General features: G+C 37.9%; 1 protein-coding gene across 5 annotated transcripts in view; it reads right to left on the bottom strand.

Moving 5' to 3' along the window:
- The window catches only part of ANO10 (anoctamin 10), a 217,060-nt gene that overhangs the window by 182,738 nt on the left and 13,599 nt on the right, over nt 1-20,723 (bottom strand). For all 5 annotated transcript variants that reach the window (XR_015552203.1, XM_087430808.1, XM_087430809.1 and 2 more), the window contains exons 3-4: nt 18,296-18,493; nt 16,657-16,791 (exon numbers count right to left, since the gene is read on the bottom strand). Coding sequence is in view for 4 of the 5 variants with exons in the window: in XM_087430808.1 (XP_087286934.1) it covers nt 16,657-16,791; nt 18,296-18,493 (333 nt within the window). In the remaining variant the exon portion in view is untranslated. The remainder of the gene's footprint in view (nt 1-16,656; nt 16,792-18,295; nt 18,494-20,723) is intronic.

Consider the following 20,723-nt stretch of genomic DNA (forward strand, 5'->3'; position numbering starts at 1 on the left):
CAACAGGGAGGAGCACGTCAAGCTGCCTCCAATCCAGCAAAGGGGTGATGAGTGCACAGAACATCAACAGGGAGAGAAGGCTAGCGCAGCCTTTGCACAATAGAGATAAGGCTCCCTTTCCCACTGCAGCTGCTGCTGCAGCCCAGCGCCCCCTCCCAGGCCCCACCTGACTCCGGCACTCAGGTGTGAACAGAACACTTTGTCTTAATAATGAAAAAAACTGCTTCTCAGGGATACTTGTGTTTTCAAAATACATTTTTATATTCCTGTATTGTTTTCATCCCTGCTTAATATAAAAACTGCAAATATGTATGTGGCAAAACACAATATGTGTATGTATATACATATACATGCTGCTGTACCCAGCAATATATATATCAATAGCTTAATCTTGTTATGTACATGCCTGCTACATGACATTTACTTGAAATCTACTCTATTATTTTTATAAGGTTGATTAATAATTTTAGAAGACAGATTGTAATCTGACCACTCCAATCAATCCATTTGTATACAGAAGATATTCTGAAGTAATTACCATAATGTCCTAAAAGAATAACAATATATATTAAAGACCTAATATGAGATGTGCCATATCTCATCAATCAAAACATGATAATCATCTGATACACATTTTGAGACAGAGCTTTAACTTAAACTAAATAACTTGCTTTAGAAAACAGTTAATACATAAGAAATTCTTGCTTCCCTTAACTCCACTATCTAAAGACAATCTTTCATTAGGTTATTTGCATGACTACTGACTATCAGAAATCAACAGGAGAAGGCAGAGTCTGAGGGTATGAAGAGATCTTAGCTCACACAGAAAACTAGAAATGGGATGCCCAAGAAGATGAACACTGCCGGCTAAGACACATATAGCCAGTTTCTAGTTCTCCCATTGTTTGCTGTTTGATGGAATGAGGGAGAGCCAGAAAGTGCAGACCTCACACCACCACCCAACTGCTTCAAGATCACGTTTACAATGACACAAGTTGCCATCTACTGAATGAAAGCTTTCTTCAAAACACAACATTATAGCAAACAAAATGATAATCATTGCACGTAAAATCAAATTAAACCCAAGATAACAGAGAGTGTTTCTCATGAAAGCCTGGCCAGCTCTCACAGTTGACGGTGAGCACACTGAGCAGGTTACAATCTCTCCTCCCGACCCGCTTCAGGGAAGAGGCTGCTCCAGGGAGTGGTTACCACAAAACTTAAAGGCTTGTCCACTTATTTCTATGGGTTAACTTCATGAAAATCTAGGATTTTAAGTTACTCTAAGTTTTATTAGTTCTAAAATTTGCACTCTGAAAGTAGTTCTCAGTTTATAATTATGCATATACCATTTTGTCTTCAACCAAATATTATGATATAAACACAGCATTTTAGGGATCATATTTTCAAAGACATAAAGGAAGAGAATAAAGCAGAATTTTAAAATCCATCCTTGACAACTATGATTCTTATCTCAGATAGTATTAAAAAATTTCAACTGACCATGATTGAGATGACTTTATTGTTTTTATATTTATTACAAAAAAAGAGAGAGGGAGGGAGGGAGGGAAGGAGATAAGGGAGGAAGGGAGGCAGCATCCTTGTTTATAAAAGCCTCATCCTGCCAGCAGGAAAGTTATTTCTATTATGGCTTCAGGACACCAAACTGGCTACCTACACACCCAAGAGAAATCTATTTACATATTTCCTTCAAGGTTTTCATTCAGTTGAAAATTTCTCTCTTTGAAGCAACTGGGAGCATTTGGAAAACTGCTGCTGATCCCATCCAACAAAAGCGCACACTCACTCTTTGTCCCGATCACACCAAAGAGGATGTACCTGCGTAGAAACTAACAGGTGGAAGCAGTGATTGCCACACGATGCCCTGATTAACGTGGATGAACAGGAAGAAAAGGGATGCTTATATTAACAACCAGGACAGTGCCTCAGTCTGCTTTGTATTTTATTTGATGTACAATGAAATATACAGTTTGATGTATAACGAAATATATATACTGAAAATATGCCTTCCCATTAAGAGACAAAGAAAGATTTAGGGGCTGGCCCGGTGGCGTAGCAGTTAAATTCACACATTCTGCTTCGGTAGCCTGGGGTTCGCTGGTTCAGATCCTGGGTGCAGACCTATGCACCACTCAGCAAGCCATGCTGAGGCAGCGTCCCACATAGGAGAATTAGAAGGACCTACAACCAGGACATACAACTATGTACTGGTGCTTTGGAGAGAAAAAAGGGAAAAAGGAGGAAGACTGGCAACAGATGTTAGCTCAGGGCCAATCTTCCACAAAAAAAAAAAAGAAAGAAAGAAAGGAAAACTACTATAAATAATTTAAAAAAAAGAGAAAGATTTAAAATTTTGGAATGGTACCAAACTGCTTAAATACAGAATGTGGAACTCCTGGTAACAAAAAGTGGCAGAAAGACACCTCTGCCCTGTTCTTGTTCATGACATCAAATCAAAAACAACAAAGGAAAAAAGAAACGTAAATATAAACCCCCATCTTTGATGAAAGTAAGAAAAAAACCGTAAATCCAAATCACAAACTACAAAAAGAAGTCTCAAAAATCAGTCCAGGCTAAGCTAAAAGTACCCATTCTTCTGCAGACCTGGGCCAAGCAGGCAGAGGGCAGGGTTCCCCTGGACAGTGAGGGGTGGGAAACCACTGTACCCTTGCCCAGAATGCAGGCAAAAGAGGATGTAAGGCAGACCCCTGAAGCATGTCTGCTCCCTGCCTGGCACCACAGCCAGACAAGACAGAGGAGGCTGAATCGGGGAAAGTGCAGGTGTGCCATCTTGGAAGAAAGAGCTGCCTGCTAGAACCCAGGGACGGAGGGCAAGTAGTTCTGGTGCTTGGTTGGCCAAAGACAGACCTAAAGGCCAAACCCAGCAAAAACTCCTGCAAGAACAGGGCTCTAAGGATGCTCTCTGCAGGGCCTAAGATGACTCAAGGAGATCGCACTGCCAGGCAAAATCCAAGTTGCTGGCTACCCCAGTTCCCTGCTGGAGGCCTCCAACATCCCCTCTCTCCAACACACATACTTCCTTCCAAAAGTAGCCAGTCTGGAAAAAATAGGGGTTTGTTAAAAAATAAGTAGAGTGATGTCAGCATCATGGCAGAGTGAGCTGTTCCCTTAGTCTCTCCCCCCGAAGATACAACAAAAAGGACATTCATTAACCAACAGAGGACATCCACACAACACAACAGACGTCTGAGAGATCCATGCAACCACATGTCTGAAGGTGGGGGGTACTGGATCCCCTGGGAAGCAGTGGAAGGAGGTAAGCAGATCTCCTCTCCCTCCCTAGAGGCAGCAATCTAGGACGCAGGACCTCACGCAACAGCCAGCACCCAACTCTGAGAGGAGATGAGGGAAAAGGCAGCCCTCTGCAGGAACGCTTTTGCTCTCAAAGTTGCTTCCCAGCCCACAGGAACATTCCACACCCCAGGAGCCCCCACACCAAGCCAAGCAGCCCAGTAGGCTGCCAGTGAGTGCAGAGTGGGAGCACGGGCAGGAAAGAAAGCGTCCCTTCGCCCTCCATCCCACCTGGCACATCAGCTCAGCCAGTGGTCCATGGCAGGAGATCCCCGCCACAGCACCTGCTCCTGCGTGTGTGAAGCAGCAGCAGCCAGCAGGCAAATGTAGAGAGCACTATCAGCACAACTTCCAACGGATGGGCACAACTGCCAGCGGAAGCAGCAGGCTCAGAAAACACAGCTCCTGTCCCACCCCCAGTGGTGGCAGTTAGAATCTGCGACCATATACTACCATAATGCACCAGCAAAGGTCCACTCCATCAAACAGCATGAAGAATAGATTAACACTCCTGACCAGAAGCAAAATGACAAGTGTCCAGAAACCAATCCTGAAGTTACAGAAATTTACAATCTAAACGACACAGAATTAAAAACAGTGATCATAAAGAAACTCAACAAGTTACAAGAAAACTCAGAAAGACAGTTCAATGAACTCAGGAGTAAAATTAATGAGCAGAGGGAATTCTTCACAAAAGAGATTGAAACTCTAATAAAAAACAAACAGAAATGCTGAGGATGAAGAACACAACGAATGAGATAAAAAACAATCTAAATCCTTAAAAAAACAGAGCTGACATTATGGAGGACAGAATCAGTAATTCAGAGGACAGAAATACAGAAACACTTCACGTGGAAGAGGAGAGAGAACTAGGGCTAAAAAGAAATGAAGAAATTCTCCGAGAAATATCCAACTCAATTAGGAAATGCAACATAAAGATTATAGGTATTCCAGACAGAGAAGAGAGGGAGAAAGGAGCAGAGAGCTTGTTCAGAGAAATAATAGCTGAGAACTTCCCAAACCTGGGGAAGGAGCTGGAAGTACAAGTAAATGAAGCCAACAGAACTCCCAATTACATTAATGTACAAAGACCTTCTAAAAGGCATATATTAGTAAAACTGGCAAAAGTCAATGACAAAGAAAAAATATTAAGGGCAGCAAGGCAGAAGAAAATAACCTACAAAGGAACTCCTATTAGGCTTCTAGCAGATTTCTCAGCAGAAACCTTACAGGCTAGGAGAGAGTGGCAAGATATATTCAAAATAAAGCAAGACAAAAACTTTCAGCCAAGAATACTCTACCCAGGGAAACTATCCTTCAGATACGATGCAGAAATAAGAACTTTCCGAGATAAACAAAAGCTGAGGGAGTTCATAGCCACAAGACCCACCCTCAACAAGAAAGGATCAAAAAGGCCATCATACCTGAAAAAAATAGAAAAGGTTTACAAAGCCTTGAGGAAGGATATAAATAGACAGACAAAATCAGAAAATTGCAGCTCTCTACCAGAACAGGTTAGCAAACACTGAATTATAGCATTAAAATAAAAGGAAGGAAAGCATCCAAAATAACTGTAATCACTTCATTTTAATCACAAACTCATACACAAAATGGAATAAGTTGTGCCAACAATAACTTAGACAGGGAAGAGGAAAGGGATGGAAACTGTTTAGGCTAAGAAGATAAGAGGCTACCAGAAAATGGACTATCTCATCTACAAGACTTTTATACAAACCTCATGGTAACCACTAAATAAAAAATCAGAACAGAGACACAAAAGATAAATAAAGGGAAAACTGAGAAAACCATCATAGAAAATCACCAAACTGAAATGGCAGTCAGAAACACACAGGACAAGAAACAAGGGAAATACAGAACAACCGGAAAACAGAGATAAAATGGAAGTATTAAGCCCTAACATATCAATAATCACTCTAAATGTAAATGGATTGAATTCTCCAATAAAAAGACACCGAGTAGGGGGGCCAGCCCGGTGGTGCAGCAGTTAAGTGTGTGCACTCCACTTCGGCAGCCCATGGTTCGCAGGTTCAGATCCCAGGCATGCACCGACGCACTGCGTGTCAAACCACGCTGTGGTGGCGTCCCATATAAAGTAGACGAAGATGGGCATGAATGTTAGCCCAGAGCCAATCTTCCTCAGCATAAAAGAGGAAGATTGGCATCGGATGTTAGCTCAGGGCTAGTCTTTCTCACACACACAAACAAAAAAGACACAGAGTGGTTAGATGGATTCAAAAACAAGACCCAACAATATGCCGCCTCCAGGAAACATACCTCAGCTCCGAACACGAACATGGGCTCAGAGTGAAGGGAGAGAGGATGACACCCCAAGCAAATGGAAAACAAAAGAAAGCAGGTGTTGCCATACTTGTATCAGACAAAGTAGACTTCAGGATAAAAAAGACAATGAGAGACAAAGAGGGACAGTATATAATGATAAAAGGGACTTTCCACCAAAAGGACAGAACACTTATGAATATATATGCACCTAACACAGGAGCACCAAAGTACATAAAGCAATTATTAACAGACATAAGGGAGAAATTAACAGCAACACAATAATAGTAGAGGACCTTAACACCTCACTTACATCAATGGATAGATCATCCAGACAGAAAGTCAACAAAGAAATAGTGGAATTAAATGAAAAACTAGACTAGATGGACTTAATGGGTATATATAGAACACTCCATCCAAACACAGCAGAATACACTTTCTTCTCAAGTGCACATGGAACATTCTCAAAGATAGACCATATGCTGCGAAACAAGGCAAGCCTCAATAAATTTAAGAAGACTGAAATCATATCAAGCATCTTTTCCAACCACAATGCTGTGAAACTAGAAATCAACTACAAGAAAAAAGCTGGGAAAGTCACAAATACGTGGAGAATAAACAACATGCTACTGAACAACCATTGGATCAATGAAGAAATCAAAGGAGAAATCAAAAAATATCTGGAGACAAATGCAAACAAAAATACATCATACCAACTCTTATAGGATGCAGCAAAAGCAGTTGTAAGAGGGAAATTCATAGTAATACAGGCCCACCTCAACAAACAAGAAAAACCTCTAAGTAATTTTAAACTATACTTAACAGAAATAGAAAAAGAACAAACAAGGCCCAAAGTCAGCAGAAGGAGGGAAATAATAAAAATTAGAGCAGAAATAAATGAAATAGAAACCAAAACATCAGTAGAAAGGATCAGTGAAACTAAGAGCTGGTTCTCTGAGAAGATAAAAAAATTGACAAACCCTTAGCCAGATTCACTAAGAAAAAGAGAGAGAAGGCTGAAATAAATAAAATTAGAAAGGAAAGAGGAAAAATTAAAACAGACACCACAGAAACACAAAGGATTATAAGAGAATACTATGAAAAACTATATGCCAACATATTGGACAATCTAGAAGAAATGGATAAAATCTTAGACTCATACAACCTCCCAAAAACGAATCAAGAAGAAATAGAGAATCCCCATAGATCAACCACAAGTAAAGAGATTGAAACAGTAATCAAAAACCTGCCACAAAATAAAAGTCCAGGACCAGATGGCTTCTCTGGAGAATTCTACCAAACATTCAAAGAGTTAATACCTATCCTTCTCAAATTATTACAAAAAATTGAAGAAGACAGAACACTTCCTAATTCATTCTATGATGCCAACACCACCCTGATCCCAAAGCCATACAATGACAACACAAAGAAGGAAAATTACAGGCCAATATTGCTGATGAACGTAGATGCAAAAATCCTCAACAAAATACTGGCAAACCAAATACAGCAATACATTAAAAGGATCATACACCACGATGAAGTGGGATTTATACCAGGGACACAGGGATGGTTCCACATCCACAAATCAATCAAGGTGATATACCATACTGACAAAATGAGGAATAAAAATCACAAATTCATCTCAATAAATGCAGAGAAAGATTTGACAAGATCCAATATCCATTTATGATAAAAAGTCTCAATAAAATGGGTATAGAAGGAAAGTACCTCATAATAAAGGCCATATACGACAAACCCACAGGCAAATCATACTCAATGGTGAAAACCTGAAAGCCATCCCTCTGAGAACAGGAACAAGACAAGGGTGCCCACTCTTGCCACTCTTATTCAAAATAGTACTGGAGGTTTTGGCCAGAGCAATTAGGCAAGAAAAAGAAATAAAAAGTATCCAAACTCCTTAGGAAGAAGTGAAACTCTCACTGTTTGCAGATGACATGATTCAATATATAGAAAACCCTAAAGAATCCATCAGAAAACTTTTAGAAATAAGCAACAACTACAACAAAGTTGCAGGGTACAAAATCAACCTATAAAAGTCAGTTGCTTTTCTATACTCTAATAATGAACTAACAGAAAGAGAACTCAAGGATACAATCCCATTTACAATCACAACAAAAAGAATAAAATATCTAGGAATAAATTTAATCAAAGAGGTGAAAGACCTATACAATGAAAACTATAAGACAGTATTGAAAGAAATCAATGATGACATACAGAAATGGAAAGACATCCCACGCACATGGACTGGAAGAATAAACATAGCTAAAATGTCCATATTACGTAAAGCAATCTACAAAATCAATGCAATCTCAATCAGAATCCCAATGACATTCCTCACAGAAATAGAACAAAGAATCCTAAAATTCATATGGGGCAACAAGAGACCCTGAATAGCTAAAGCAATCCTGAGAAAAAAGAACAAAGCTGGAGGCATCACAATACCTGACTTCAAAATATACTACAAAGCTACAGTAATCAAAACAGCATGGTACTGTGACAAAAACAGACACATAGATCAATGGAACAGAACTGAAAGCCCGGAAATAAAACCACACCTCTACGGACAACTAATCTTCGACAAAGGAGCCAAGAGCATACAACAGAGAAAGGAAAGTTTCTTCAATAAATAGTGCTGGGAAAAGTGCACAGCCACATGCAAAAGAATGAAAGTAGACCATTATCTTACGTTATACACAAAAATTAACTCAAAACGTATTAAAGACTTGAATGTAAGACCCAAAACCATAAAACTACTAGAAGAAAATATAGGCAGTACATTCTTTGACATTGGTCTTAGCAGCATCTTTTCAAATACCATGTGTACTCAGGCATGGGAAACAAAAGAAAAAATGAACAAATGGGACTATATCAGACTAAAGAGCTTCTGCAAGGCAAATGAAACCAAAATCAAAATGAAAAGACAACCCACCAGCTGGGAGAAAGTATTTGCAAAGCATATATCCAACAAGGGGTTAATCTCCATAATATATAAAGAACTCACACAACTGAACAACTAAAAAACAAACAACCCAATCAAAAAATGGACAGATGATATGAACAGACATTTTTCCAAGAAAGATATACAGATGGGCAACAGGCATATGAAAAGATGTTCAACATCACTAATCATCAGGGAAATGCAAATCAAAACTATAATGAGATATCACCTTACACCTGTGAGAATGGCTATAATCACCAAGACAAAAAATATCAAATGTTGGAGAGGATGTGGAGAGAAGTGAACCCTCATATACTGCTGGTAGGAACGCAAACTGGTGCAGCCACTATGGAAAACAGTAGGGAGATTCCTCAAAAAATTAAAAATAGAAATACCATATGACCCAGCTATCTCACTATTGAGTATTTAGCCAAACAACTTGAAATCAACAATTCAAAGAGACTTATGCACTCCTATGTTCTTTGCAGCACTATTCAAATATCCAAGACATGGAAGCAACCCAAGTGCCCATCAACTGATGAATGGATAAAGAAGGTGTGGTATATATATATACAACGGAATACTACTCAGCCTTAAAAAAGACAAAATTGTCCCATTTGCAACAATATGCATGGACCTTGAGGGTATTATGTTAAGCGAAATAAGTCAGACAGAGAAAGACAAACACCACATGATTTCACTCATATGTGGAAGATAAACAAACACATGGTCAAAGAAAACAGCCTAGTGGTTACCAGAGGAGAAGGGGGCTGGGGGGTGCACAAAAGGGGTAAAGGGGCACATATATATGGTGACTGATGAATAATAATGTACACCTGAAATTTCACAATGTTATAAACTATTATCACCTCAATAAAATTAAAAAAAAGTAATAACTACAAAGAAATTGGCATAGAATTATGTAAAAATGCTACAAGGGGGAAAAAAAAACCATAAACGAAAGGCAGAGAAGAAACACAGCAGAAAATTAGGGCATCAAGCAATGAAAAACTATGGAATTCTTCACAAAATTAAAGCAAGCCACATCTCTGAAATTAAAACTCAAAGAGCTATGAGAGCTGAAGGGGAGAGCTCAGAAAAGCAATATAAGAAAAAAATAAAACTATTATTGACACAAAGTCATAATAAAAGCTACTAAAAAAGGAAAGACTGAAAACACAGTAAAGAAAATGGTAGAAAAGCCTACGAAAATTATGTGAAAACTTAAAAATATTTCTGAAAATATGTAAGAGCCCACATATATACAACTGGCACACCTAAAGACGGGAACAGAGCAAATACAATCAAATAACTCTTAACAGGTAAGTGAAGAAAATTTTTCTGAAATCATGGTAATCTTGAACCTATATATTGAAATAACATATGTCCAACAAAAAACTGCCACAAAATAATCAATATCAAGACACAAACAGATAAATGGGAATGTAGACAAACAAGAATAATAAATACCTACATTCAAATTTCCTGACACCTTCTAAAAGCCAGATCAACAAGGAGAGCAAGTAAAAACATCTATAACATATGCCTACAGCATAACTCACAGACAGGGGAGACTAAAAATCCAGTTTACATCTAAGTCAGACAATAAAGAACCAAGAACACATTCTTCTCAGGTGCACATGGGACATTTGCCAGGATAGATCATATGTTAGGACACAAATTAAGTCTTAACAGATTTAAAAAGACATATATCATAAAAAGTATCCTCTGACCACAATGGGATGAAGTTAAAAATCAATAACAGAAGGAAAACTGGAAAATTCACAGATGTGTGGAAATTAACAACACAATCTGGTTTTTTTTTTTTTTTGGTGAGGAAGATTATCCCTGAGCCAACGTCCATTGCCAATCCTCCTCTTTTTGGTGAGGAAGATTGGCCCTGTGCTAACATCCATGCCCATCTTCCTCTACTTTATATGTGGGATGCCTGCCACAGCATGGCCCGATAAGCTGTGCGCAGGTCCGCACCCGGGATGCGAACCCGTGAACCCCCGGGCCACTGAAGCAGAGTCCGCAAACTCAACCACTACGCCACCAGGCCGGCCCCAACAACACAATCTTAAACAACCAATGGATCAAAGAAGAAATTGCAAGGGAAATCAGAAAATACTTAGAGATGAATGAAAACAAAAACACAAAATACCAAAGCTTATGAGAGACAGAGAAAGCAGTGCTAAGGGGACAATTCATATCTATAAATGCTTATATTGAAAAACAAGAGGGCTGGCCCGGTGGCTTAGCGGTTAAGTGCCCGCGCTCCGCTACTGGCGGCCCGGGGTTCGGATCCTGGACGCGCACCGACGCACCACTTGTCCGGCCATGCTGAGACCGCGTCCCACATACAGCAACTAGAAGGATGTGCAACTATGACGTACAACTATCTACTGGGGGGCTTTGGGGAAAAAAAGGAGGAGGATTGGCAATAGACGTTAGCTCAGAGCTGGTCTTCCTCAGCAAAAAGAGGAGGATTAGCACGGATGTTAGCTCAGGGCTGATCTTCCTCACAAAATAAATAAACAAATAAATATTTAAAAAAAAGAAAAAAAAGAAAGACCTCAAATGAACAACCTAACTTTACAATTAAGGAACTAGAAAAAGAAGAACTAAATCCAAAGATAGCAGAAGGAAAGAAATAATAAAAATTAGAGAAGAGATAAACAAAATAGAGAATAGAAAGACAATAGAGAAAATTAAAGAAACCAAAGGGTAGTTCTTTGAAAAGACCAACAAAATTGACAAATCTTTACATAGATGAACTGAGAAGAAAAGAGAGAAGACTTAAATTACTAAGATCAGAAATGGAAATGGGGACATTACCACCAATTCTGCAGAAATAAAATGGATTATAAAAGAGTGCTATAAACCATTGTATGCCAACAAATTGGATAACCTAGATGAAATGGACAAATGCCTAAAAACACAAAATCTACCAAGATTAAATCAAGCAGAAATAGAAAATCTGAATAGACCTATAGTTAGTAAAGAGATTGAATCAGTAACCAAAAATCTCCTGACAAAGAAAAACCGTGGACCTGATGCCTTCACTGGTGAATTTTAACAAATATTTAAAGAAGAACTAACACCAATCCTTCTCAAACTTTTCCCGAAAATTGAAGAGAAAGGAACACTTATTAACTCATTCTATGAGGCCAGCATACCCTGATACAAAGTCAGACAAAAACATTACAAGGAAACTACAGACGAATATCCCTTATGAACACTGATGCAAAAATACTCAACAAAATACTAGCAAATTGAATTTAGCAACAGATTAAAAGAATCACACACTATGACAAGTGGGATTTACTCCTAGAATGCAAAGACACTTCAACATATGAACATTCATCTATGTATAGGCATACCTCATTTTATTGTGCTTCCCTTTATTGTGCTTTGCAGATTCGCATTTCTTACAAGACCTTCCACCAGTGAAAAGATTACAACTCACTGCAGGCTCATAAAATGGTTAGCATTTTTTAGTAATAAAGTATTTTTTAATTAAAGTATGTACATTGTCTTTTTAGTCATAATGCTACTGCACACTTAATAGACTACCGTATAATGTAAACATAACTTTTATCTGCACTGGGAAACCAAAAATTTCGTGCGACTCGCTTTTTGCAATAGTCACTTTATTGCGGTAGTCTGGAACCAAAACTGCAATATCTCCAAGGTATGCCTGTAATACACCATATGAACACAATGAAAGAAAAAAAAACACATGATCATCTCAATTGATGCAGACAAAGCATTTGACAAAATTCAACACTCTTTCATGACAAAAACACTCAACAAACTACAAATAGAAGGAAATTACCTCAACATAATAAAATCCATCTATGAAAATCCCCCAAAAAACATCATATTGAATGGTGAAACAAGAAAACCTTTTCCTCTAAGATCAGGAATAAGACAAATATGCCCACTTTCACCACGTCTATTCAACATAGTACTGGAAGTTCTAGCCCGAGAAATTAGGCAAGAAAAAGAAATAAAAGGCATCCAAATTGGAGAGGAAGAAGTAAAATTATCTCTGTTCATAGAGGATATTATCTTATATATAGAAAACCCTTAATTTTCCACAAAAATACTGTCAGAGATAATAAAGGAATCGTAAAGTAGCAGGATATAGAGTCAACATACAAAAATCAGTTGCATTTCTATACACTAATAATGAACTATCTGGAAAGGTAATTATGAAAACAATTCCATTTACAACAGCATCATAAAGAATAAAATACTTAGGAATTAACTAATGGAGTAAAAGACTTATATAATGAAAATTACAAAGCATTGCTAAAAGAAATTAAAGACAACATAAATAAAACACATCCCATGTTCATGAGACTTAATACTGTTAATATGTCAATACTACTCAAAGCAATCTGCAGATTCAATGCAATTCCTATCAAAATCCCATGAATGTCTTTTGTAGAAATAGAAAACCAATCTTAAAATTCACATGTAATTTCATGGAACTTCAAATAGCCAAAAAAATCTTGAAAAACAAGAACAAAACTTCCTGATTTCAAAACTTACCCCAAAGCCACAGTAATCAAAACAGTGTGGTACTGGCATACAGACAGACACATAGACCAACAGAATAGAATAGAGAACCAAGAAACAAACCCTCACATATACGATCAAATGATTTTTGACAAGGATACCAAGGCCATTCAATGGGGAAAGAACAGTCTTTTCAACAAATGGTGCTGGGAAAACTGGATATCCACATGCAAAAGAATAAAGTTGGATCCTTATCTAACACCATATACAAAAATTAACTCAAAATGGATTAAAGACCTAAACATAAGACCCGACACTATAAAACTCCTAGAAGAAAACATAGAGGAAAAGCTTCATGATATTGGATCTGGCAATGATTTCTTGGGTATGACACCAAAGGTACAAGCAATAAAAGAAAAAACAGATAAGTTGCACCTCATGAAAATTTTAAAATTTTGTGCATTAAAAGTATCAACAAAGTAAAAAGGCAACCCACAGAATAAGAGAAAATATTGGCAAATCATATATCTGATGGATTAATATCCAGAATACATAAAGAATAAAACTCAACAACAAAAAAAACAACACAACACAAAAACGGGCAAAGAACATAAACACTTCTCCAAAGAAGATATATAAATGGCCAATAAGCATATGATAAGATGCTCAACATCACTGAGCATTAGGGAAATTCAAATCAAAACCACAATGAGATACCACCTCATATTCATTAGGAGGGCTACTATCAAGAAATCAGAGAATAACAAGTGTTGGTGAGGATGTGGAGAAATTGGAATGCTTGTGCACTGTTGGCGGGAATGTAAAATGCTACAGTCACTGTGGAAAACAGTAATGGAGGGTCCTCAAATAATTAAAAATAGAATTACCACATGACCCAGCAATTTCACTTCTGAGTATATACCCAAAAGAATTGAAAGCTCGGTCTCAAAGACCATAGGTATATTTGTATACTCATGTTCATAGCAGCATTATTCACAATAGCCAAAAGGTTAAGGCAACCAACGTGTCCACTGATGGATGAATGAATAAGCAAAACATGGTATATGCATACAATGGAGTATTATTCAGCCTTAAAAAGGAAGGAAATTCCAACGCAGAATAACCTTGAGGACATTATGCTAAGTGAAATAAGTCAGTCACAAAGAGAGAAACACTGTATGGTTCCACTTATTTGAGATACTTAGAGTAATCAAAATCGTAAAGACAGAAAGTAGAATGGCGGTTGCCAGGGGCCGGGGGAAGGAGGGAGGGGGAAGTAATTGTTTAATGAATACAGGGTTTCAGTTTTACAAGATGAAAGGAGCTACGGAGATGGATGGCAGTGATGGTTGTACAACATTATGAATGTACTTAACACCCCTTAACCGTACATTTGAAAATCGTTAAAATGGTAAATTTTATTCTATGTATACTTTATCACAATAAAAAAGAGCGAGAGAGAAACTTAAGAGATAAAATAACCAAACAAAAATGGGTTATCTTTGACTGGATCTTGGTTTGAACAAATCAGCTCTAAAATATATTTGGTAACTACTGGGAAAATTTGAATATAGACTGGTTCTTGGGCATCTGTCCTCCTGAGTGAAGACTGGAAGGTAGTATCACACCGACTATTAAAAGGAAACCAGACTAGGAGACACAGAAGCTTATATGTTTAAAGTGTATCTTAGGCAGCAAAAATGCTCTGAGCCCTTGCCACTATCTAGGTTTGAGGCAAACTTTGAATTACACACTGGAGTAAACACCCTCATTCTGCAAACAAGTAATCTCATTCAAATGGAATCACACAAAATCAAAAAGTTGCAAAGTGTTAATTTGCATTCAGGTATTATGTTACTTCGCAAAATCTTACGCCTTTCCATGTTTGCAAGTGTTCATACTCAGTGAGACAAGAGGAGATGGGACCGTTTCGAATTCCATGTCTACTCAAACAGGGGAAACAAAAGAAAAAATAAACAAGTGGGACTTCATCAGATCAAAGAACTTCTTCTACAAGGCAAACAAAACCAAGATCAAAATGAACCGGCAACCCACCAGCTGGGAAAAAATATTTGCAAACCATATATCCGACAAGGGATTAATCTCCGTAATATATAAAGAACTCACACAACTGAACAACAAAAAAACAAACAACCTGATCAAAAAGTGGGCAGAGGAAATGAACAGACACTTCTCCAAAGAATATATAGATGGCCAACAGGCACATGAAAAGATGATCAACATCACTAATCATCAGGGAAATGCAAGTCAAAACCACACTAAGATATCATCTTATACCCGTTAGAATGGCTATAATCACCAAGACAAAAAACAACAAAACCTGGAGAGGCTGTGGAGAAATGGGAACCCTAATCCACTGCTGGTGGGAATGCAAACTGGCACAGCCTCTATGGAAACCAGTATGGATATTCCTCAAAAAATTAAAAATAGAAATACCTTAATGATCCAGCTATCCCATTACGGGGTATCTACCCAATGAACCTGAAATCAACAATCTAATGAGGCTTATGCACCCCTATGTTCATTGCAGCATTATTCACTATAGCCAAGACATGGAAGAAACCCAAGTGTCCCTCGACTGATGATTGGATAAAGAACATGTGGTATTTATATACCATGGAATACTACTCAGCCATAAAAAAAAGACAAAATCATCCCATTTGCAACAACATGGATGGACCTGGAGGGTATTATATTAAGCGAAATAAGCCAGAAAGAGAAAGACAAACACTGCATGATTTCACTCTTATGTGGAAGATAAACCAACACACGGACAGATAGAACCAGGGGCAAGGACGGTGAGGGGTGGGCACAAGGGGTGGAGGGATGCCTTTATATGGTGACTGACAAACAATAACATACAACAAAAATTTCACAATAAAAAAAAAAGAGGAGATGGGAAGAATGCTCCAGAAAAAGACCATGTCTCCCATTTTTGTTCCTCCACAGGTTTTCATTACAGTACAATTTTGGGGCATAAAGTAAACTTTGCTTATTTTAAATTAATAATATGTATATGTGTTCACACTAAATTTTAAGCTAACCGAATGCTGTGGAACCTTGATAAATAAGAAGTAGTGAGGGCCGGCCCCGTGGCTTAGCGGTTAAGTGCACGCGCTCCGCTGCTGGCGGCCGGGGTTTGGATCCCAGGGGCGCACCAGCGCACCACTTCTCCGGCCATGCTGAGGCCGCGTCCCACATACAGCAACTAGAAGGATGTGCAACTATGACATACAACTATCTACTGGGGCTTTGGGGGAAAAATAAATAAATAAATAAAATTATATAAAAAAAAAAGAAGTAGTGAACCATACATATAGTGAACAAATATATAGATCTAAAGGTGTAATATAATGAAGCTCTAAAGGCAAAAGATACATTCCTGAAAAAATAAGTTATTGTAAAGTTGTGTAGATTTTTCAGTAAGAAAAATAATAAAGCCTCTGTAATTGGTTTACTAAGAAAAAGTAATTGCATTATAATGTGTATTCATGAAGCTGGTTGATATAATGACTTACATAATGATTTTCCTGGATACAACTTTGCCTGGTGGTAACCAGGGATCATTTTTTCATCTCTGGCTCTGAGATTTTCAAGTTCATGTTTGATAATGAATTGACGTTCTGCCATTGTGAGGAAATCATCATTGTCATCTAAAATGAAACAAAAATTTCCAGTTATTTTCTCAGTAATAGCTAAAATAAAATTATTAATATTCAAATAACCTGGGATTATAAAAATATGATGTAAACAATAATTAACATAAGGAGTAAGCAAAGTATACCACTGCTAAATTAAACAGAACATAAAGCTCCCTAGATATAAGAATAAAAATATTCTGTTATGCCTTCACATAATATAATTCTTCAATCATCGTACTAGTTATTATATAATATGGTACAAACATCCAAATGGCAGCCACTTGTTTGATCTCATTTAATACCAATGAGCAGAAGGCAATATGTTCTTTAATTCTAACAATATATATATTTTTTAATGTTAATCTCTACCTTTTTTTTTTGTTTTTGTGAGGAAGATCAGCCCTGACCTGACATCCATGCTAATCCTCCTCTTTTTGCTGAGGAAAACTGGCTCTGAGCTAACATCTATCGCCAATCCTCCTCCTTTTTTTTCCCCCAAAGCCCCAGTAGATAGTTGTATGTCACAGCTGCATATTCTTCTAGTTGCTGCATGTGGGACGCGGCCTCAGCATGGCCGGGGAAGCGGTGCGTCTGTGCGCGCCCGGGATCAAACCCGGGCCGCCAGCAGCGGAGCGCACGCACTCAACCGCCAAGCCACGGGGCCGGCCCCCTAACAATATTTTTAACTAGGGATGGAATAGAAGTTTTCCTATGTGGCAAATTCTCCTCCTTCAAACTCTCAAGCCCAGGCCATTCCCTTCTGGAGTTGAACATCCCTCTCCTAAACGAGGGAGAAGTCTGACAAGAAAATAATGCTGTTTTTTCACAGGTGAATCCTTTTAAATGAGGTGAATTTCATTTATTCTTGATCATTTATTCTCTAAGATATAAAAATCCAGAGTGAGCGAATCTGAAGAAGCCTAATCACATCTTCTAACTCTGAAAGCCCGGGAAGGAACCAGTTTGATTCTGAAGCCAAACTTCCATTCTGATATCATAACCACCCTAGCTTTCTCAGTTCTTTCCAGAAACCTTTCTCTTCTGGAACCTCCTTTGGGGCCAGAACAGAACCAGTTACCCTATCAGGAAATGGGAATTCTAGGATACTGAACTACTACTGAATTTCTTATTATAAGATTTTCTATATTAAGCCAGTGAACATTCACCATTCCAAGAGTGTGAACAGAATACAAATAAATTACATGTGTCATCCTAATTTATGTTCCTCTATTCCCGGAGCAGCAAAGTGAGGCCCGTGGGCCAGATTTGGACCACCGCCTGGTTTTACAAGTAAAATGTTAGTGGAACACAGCTTCACCCATTCATTTCTTATGGTCTAAGGCTGCTTTTGCTCTACAATGGCAGTGTTGAATAACTGTGAGAGATGGCATGGCCCACGCAGCCTAAAATATTTACTATCTGGCTCTTTACTGAAAAAGTTTGCTGACCCCCGATCTATTCATCAAAAACTCCTTTTTGATACATTGATTCTGAGAGAAACAATCTTGGGACTCACCATCAAACCCTTTGAAGTTATGCCGCATTCCGTAGGTAAAGGCTCTCATGGTGTTATCGTTGCACTCCTTCACCAACCCCACTGCTTCTGCCCCCAGTAACAATCTAATCTTGGAGGCACCAACAAGATATAGATTCTGATTTTCTAGTGTTTCTTTCTCATACTTATTTAACAATGGTCTAAACAACAGCTGGGCACCTTCAAAAACAAAAGATAAGGACAATCTTAGAAAGAGACAAACACAAAAGTTTCAAAAATAAAAACCTTCTAAATAAATTAGTTTCTAGTTTGGTAGAAGGAAAATAAATTACATTAACAATTTAAATCCCTCTTCCAAATAAGTAAGAACTATAAGTAAGTCGGAGATGGCAGTTTTTTATAGCTTTTTGAAATAAATGCCAAAACTGGAAAATGCAATAAGCAGCTTGCCAGTTACTCAAATTAGAAGTAGATATGAGACAAGTATCCAATATTTACTAGCTCTAGGCATAAAACTGCACTAAGTAAAAATATGGATCAAAAGGATATAGTTTCTTAATATAAAAATAACAGACCAAAATTCAAGAAAATTAACTTGAAATAAAATATCCCAGTAAAAATGCCACAAATATAACACAATACATTGGAGTACAACTGTATGACTTTTCCCATAAATGTCGACATTCAATTAGGTTTAATGATATTTTTCTCAAATAGGTTCCCAAAACGTTGAGAGTAGATGTTGTTGGGGATTAAGGGTACAAATTTCCAGTTATAAAATAAATAACTGGAAGTCATGGAGATGTTAACATACAGCGGAGGGAATATAGTCAATAATATTGTAATAACTTTGTATGGTGACAGATGGTAACTAGACTTATCGGGGTGATCATTTCGTAATGTATATAAATACTAAATCACTATAATGTACACCTGAAACTACTAGGATATTTTGTTAATTATTCTTCAATAAAAAAAGAGTAGATGTTGTAATCTGATATTCTACATGTAATAATTACTTAAAAGATTATGGAGAAAAAGGATTTTTTTCTAATTTTTTATTTCTACTTACATCAAACTTTTTCAGGTACATTTACTTCTTTACTATTTACCCTCTACAGAGGGTTCACAAGAATTACGAAAACACTAATTAGATGGTAACAGGATAATGAGCAGAATTTATATTTCACTTACCAAATGGATTAATATATTAAGATTAATGTACTATGGCACTATTATTTAGGTAATTTACAACAGAGGTACTAAAGACTTGAATAAAAGATATATTCAAGTGATGCGCTGCATAACAAAGTTTCGGTTAACGACAGACCGCATGCACGACACTGGTCCCATAAGATTAGTACCAGATAGCCTAGGTGTGTAATAGGCTATACCACCACCTAGGTTTGTGTAAGTATACTCTGATGTTCACACAACAACAAAATTGCCTAATGATGCATTTCTCAGAACGTACCCCCATCATGAAGTGATGCATGACTGTACAGAAAATACAAACAGCTCTTAAATATAAAGCTTAACTTCCTTGATATTAAGATAAATGCAAAAATGACATCAATATGCTATTTTTCACTTCTCACACTGCAAAGATCAAAAGTTTGATAATAAATAGGTTGGTGGGTATAGTAGCTATGGAAGTGCCCCACTCCACCCAGAAGTCCCTTCAAGAGAATCTGATGCAATCTATGCAGAAACAGAAGTATAATGATGTACACCTGAAATTTATACAATGTTATAAACCAATGTTATGGCAATAAAAGAAAAAAGATTAAATGAAATAAAATATACGAAAACACAGGACAAAAAAAAAAAAGAACCTGATGTGAAGAGCAGAGTTGATAGCCTCCTGCTGCCCACCTTTGAATACAGCACCTTCACACCTAGACCACGCTCCCCTAGCCGCTCCCAGCCATTGGCTGAGCATGCAGGGGACACTGGAATAATGCCATTCCTGCTTAACATAGGTTTCCTTTAAATGGCAATGTTGGGGGGCTGGCCCTGTGGCTTAGCGGTTAAGTGCTCGTGCTCCGCTGCTGGTGGCCCGGGTTCGGATCCCGGGCACGCACCAACACACTGCTTCTCCAGCCATGCTGAGGCCGCGTCCCACATACGGCAACTAGAAGGATGTGCAGCTATGACATACAACTATCCACTGGGGCATGTGCAGCTATGACATACAACTATCCACTGGGGCTTTGGGGGGAAAATAAATAAAATCTTTAAAAATAAATAAATAAAAATAAAGGGCAATGTTGGGCCTAGCTAATACTTTCTTGGAACTGTGCTATAGTCTGAGGCTCTTCCTATTCAAGCCTCCTTCCTTCCCTCTCCCACAAGTGTCAGACCTGTACCAAAGTCTGAAGGTTCTCTATGTCTACTCCTGCTCCCTTCTCCTTTATCTTTCTACAAATGTTTCCCTCAATAAACCTCT

The sequence above is a fragment of the Ceratotherium simum genome, chromosome 5 (genome assembly GCF_057802395.1).
Source record: "Ceratotherium simum simum isolate JZ-2026a chromosome 5, ASM5780239v1, whole genome shotgun sequence".
Taxonomy (NCBI): Eukaryota; Metazoa; Chordata; class Mammalia; order Perissodactyla; family Rhinocerotidae; genus Ceratotherium; species Ceratotherium simum.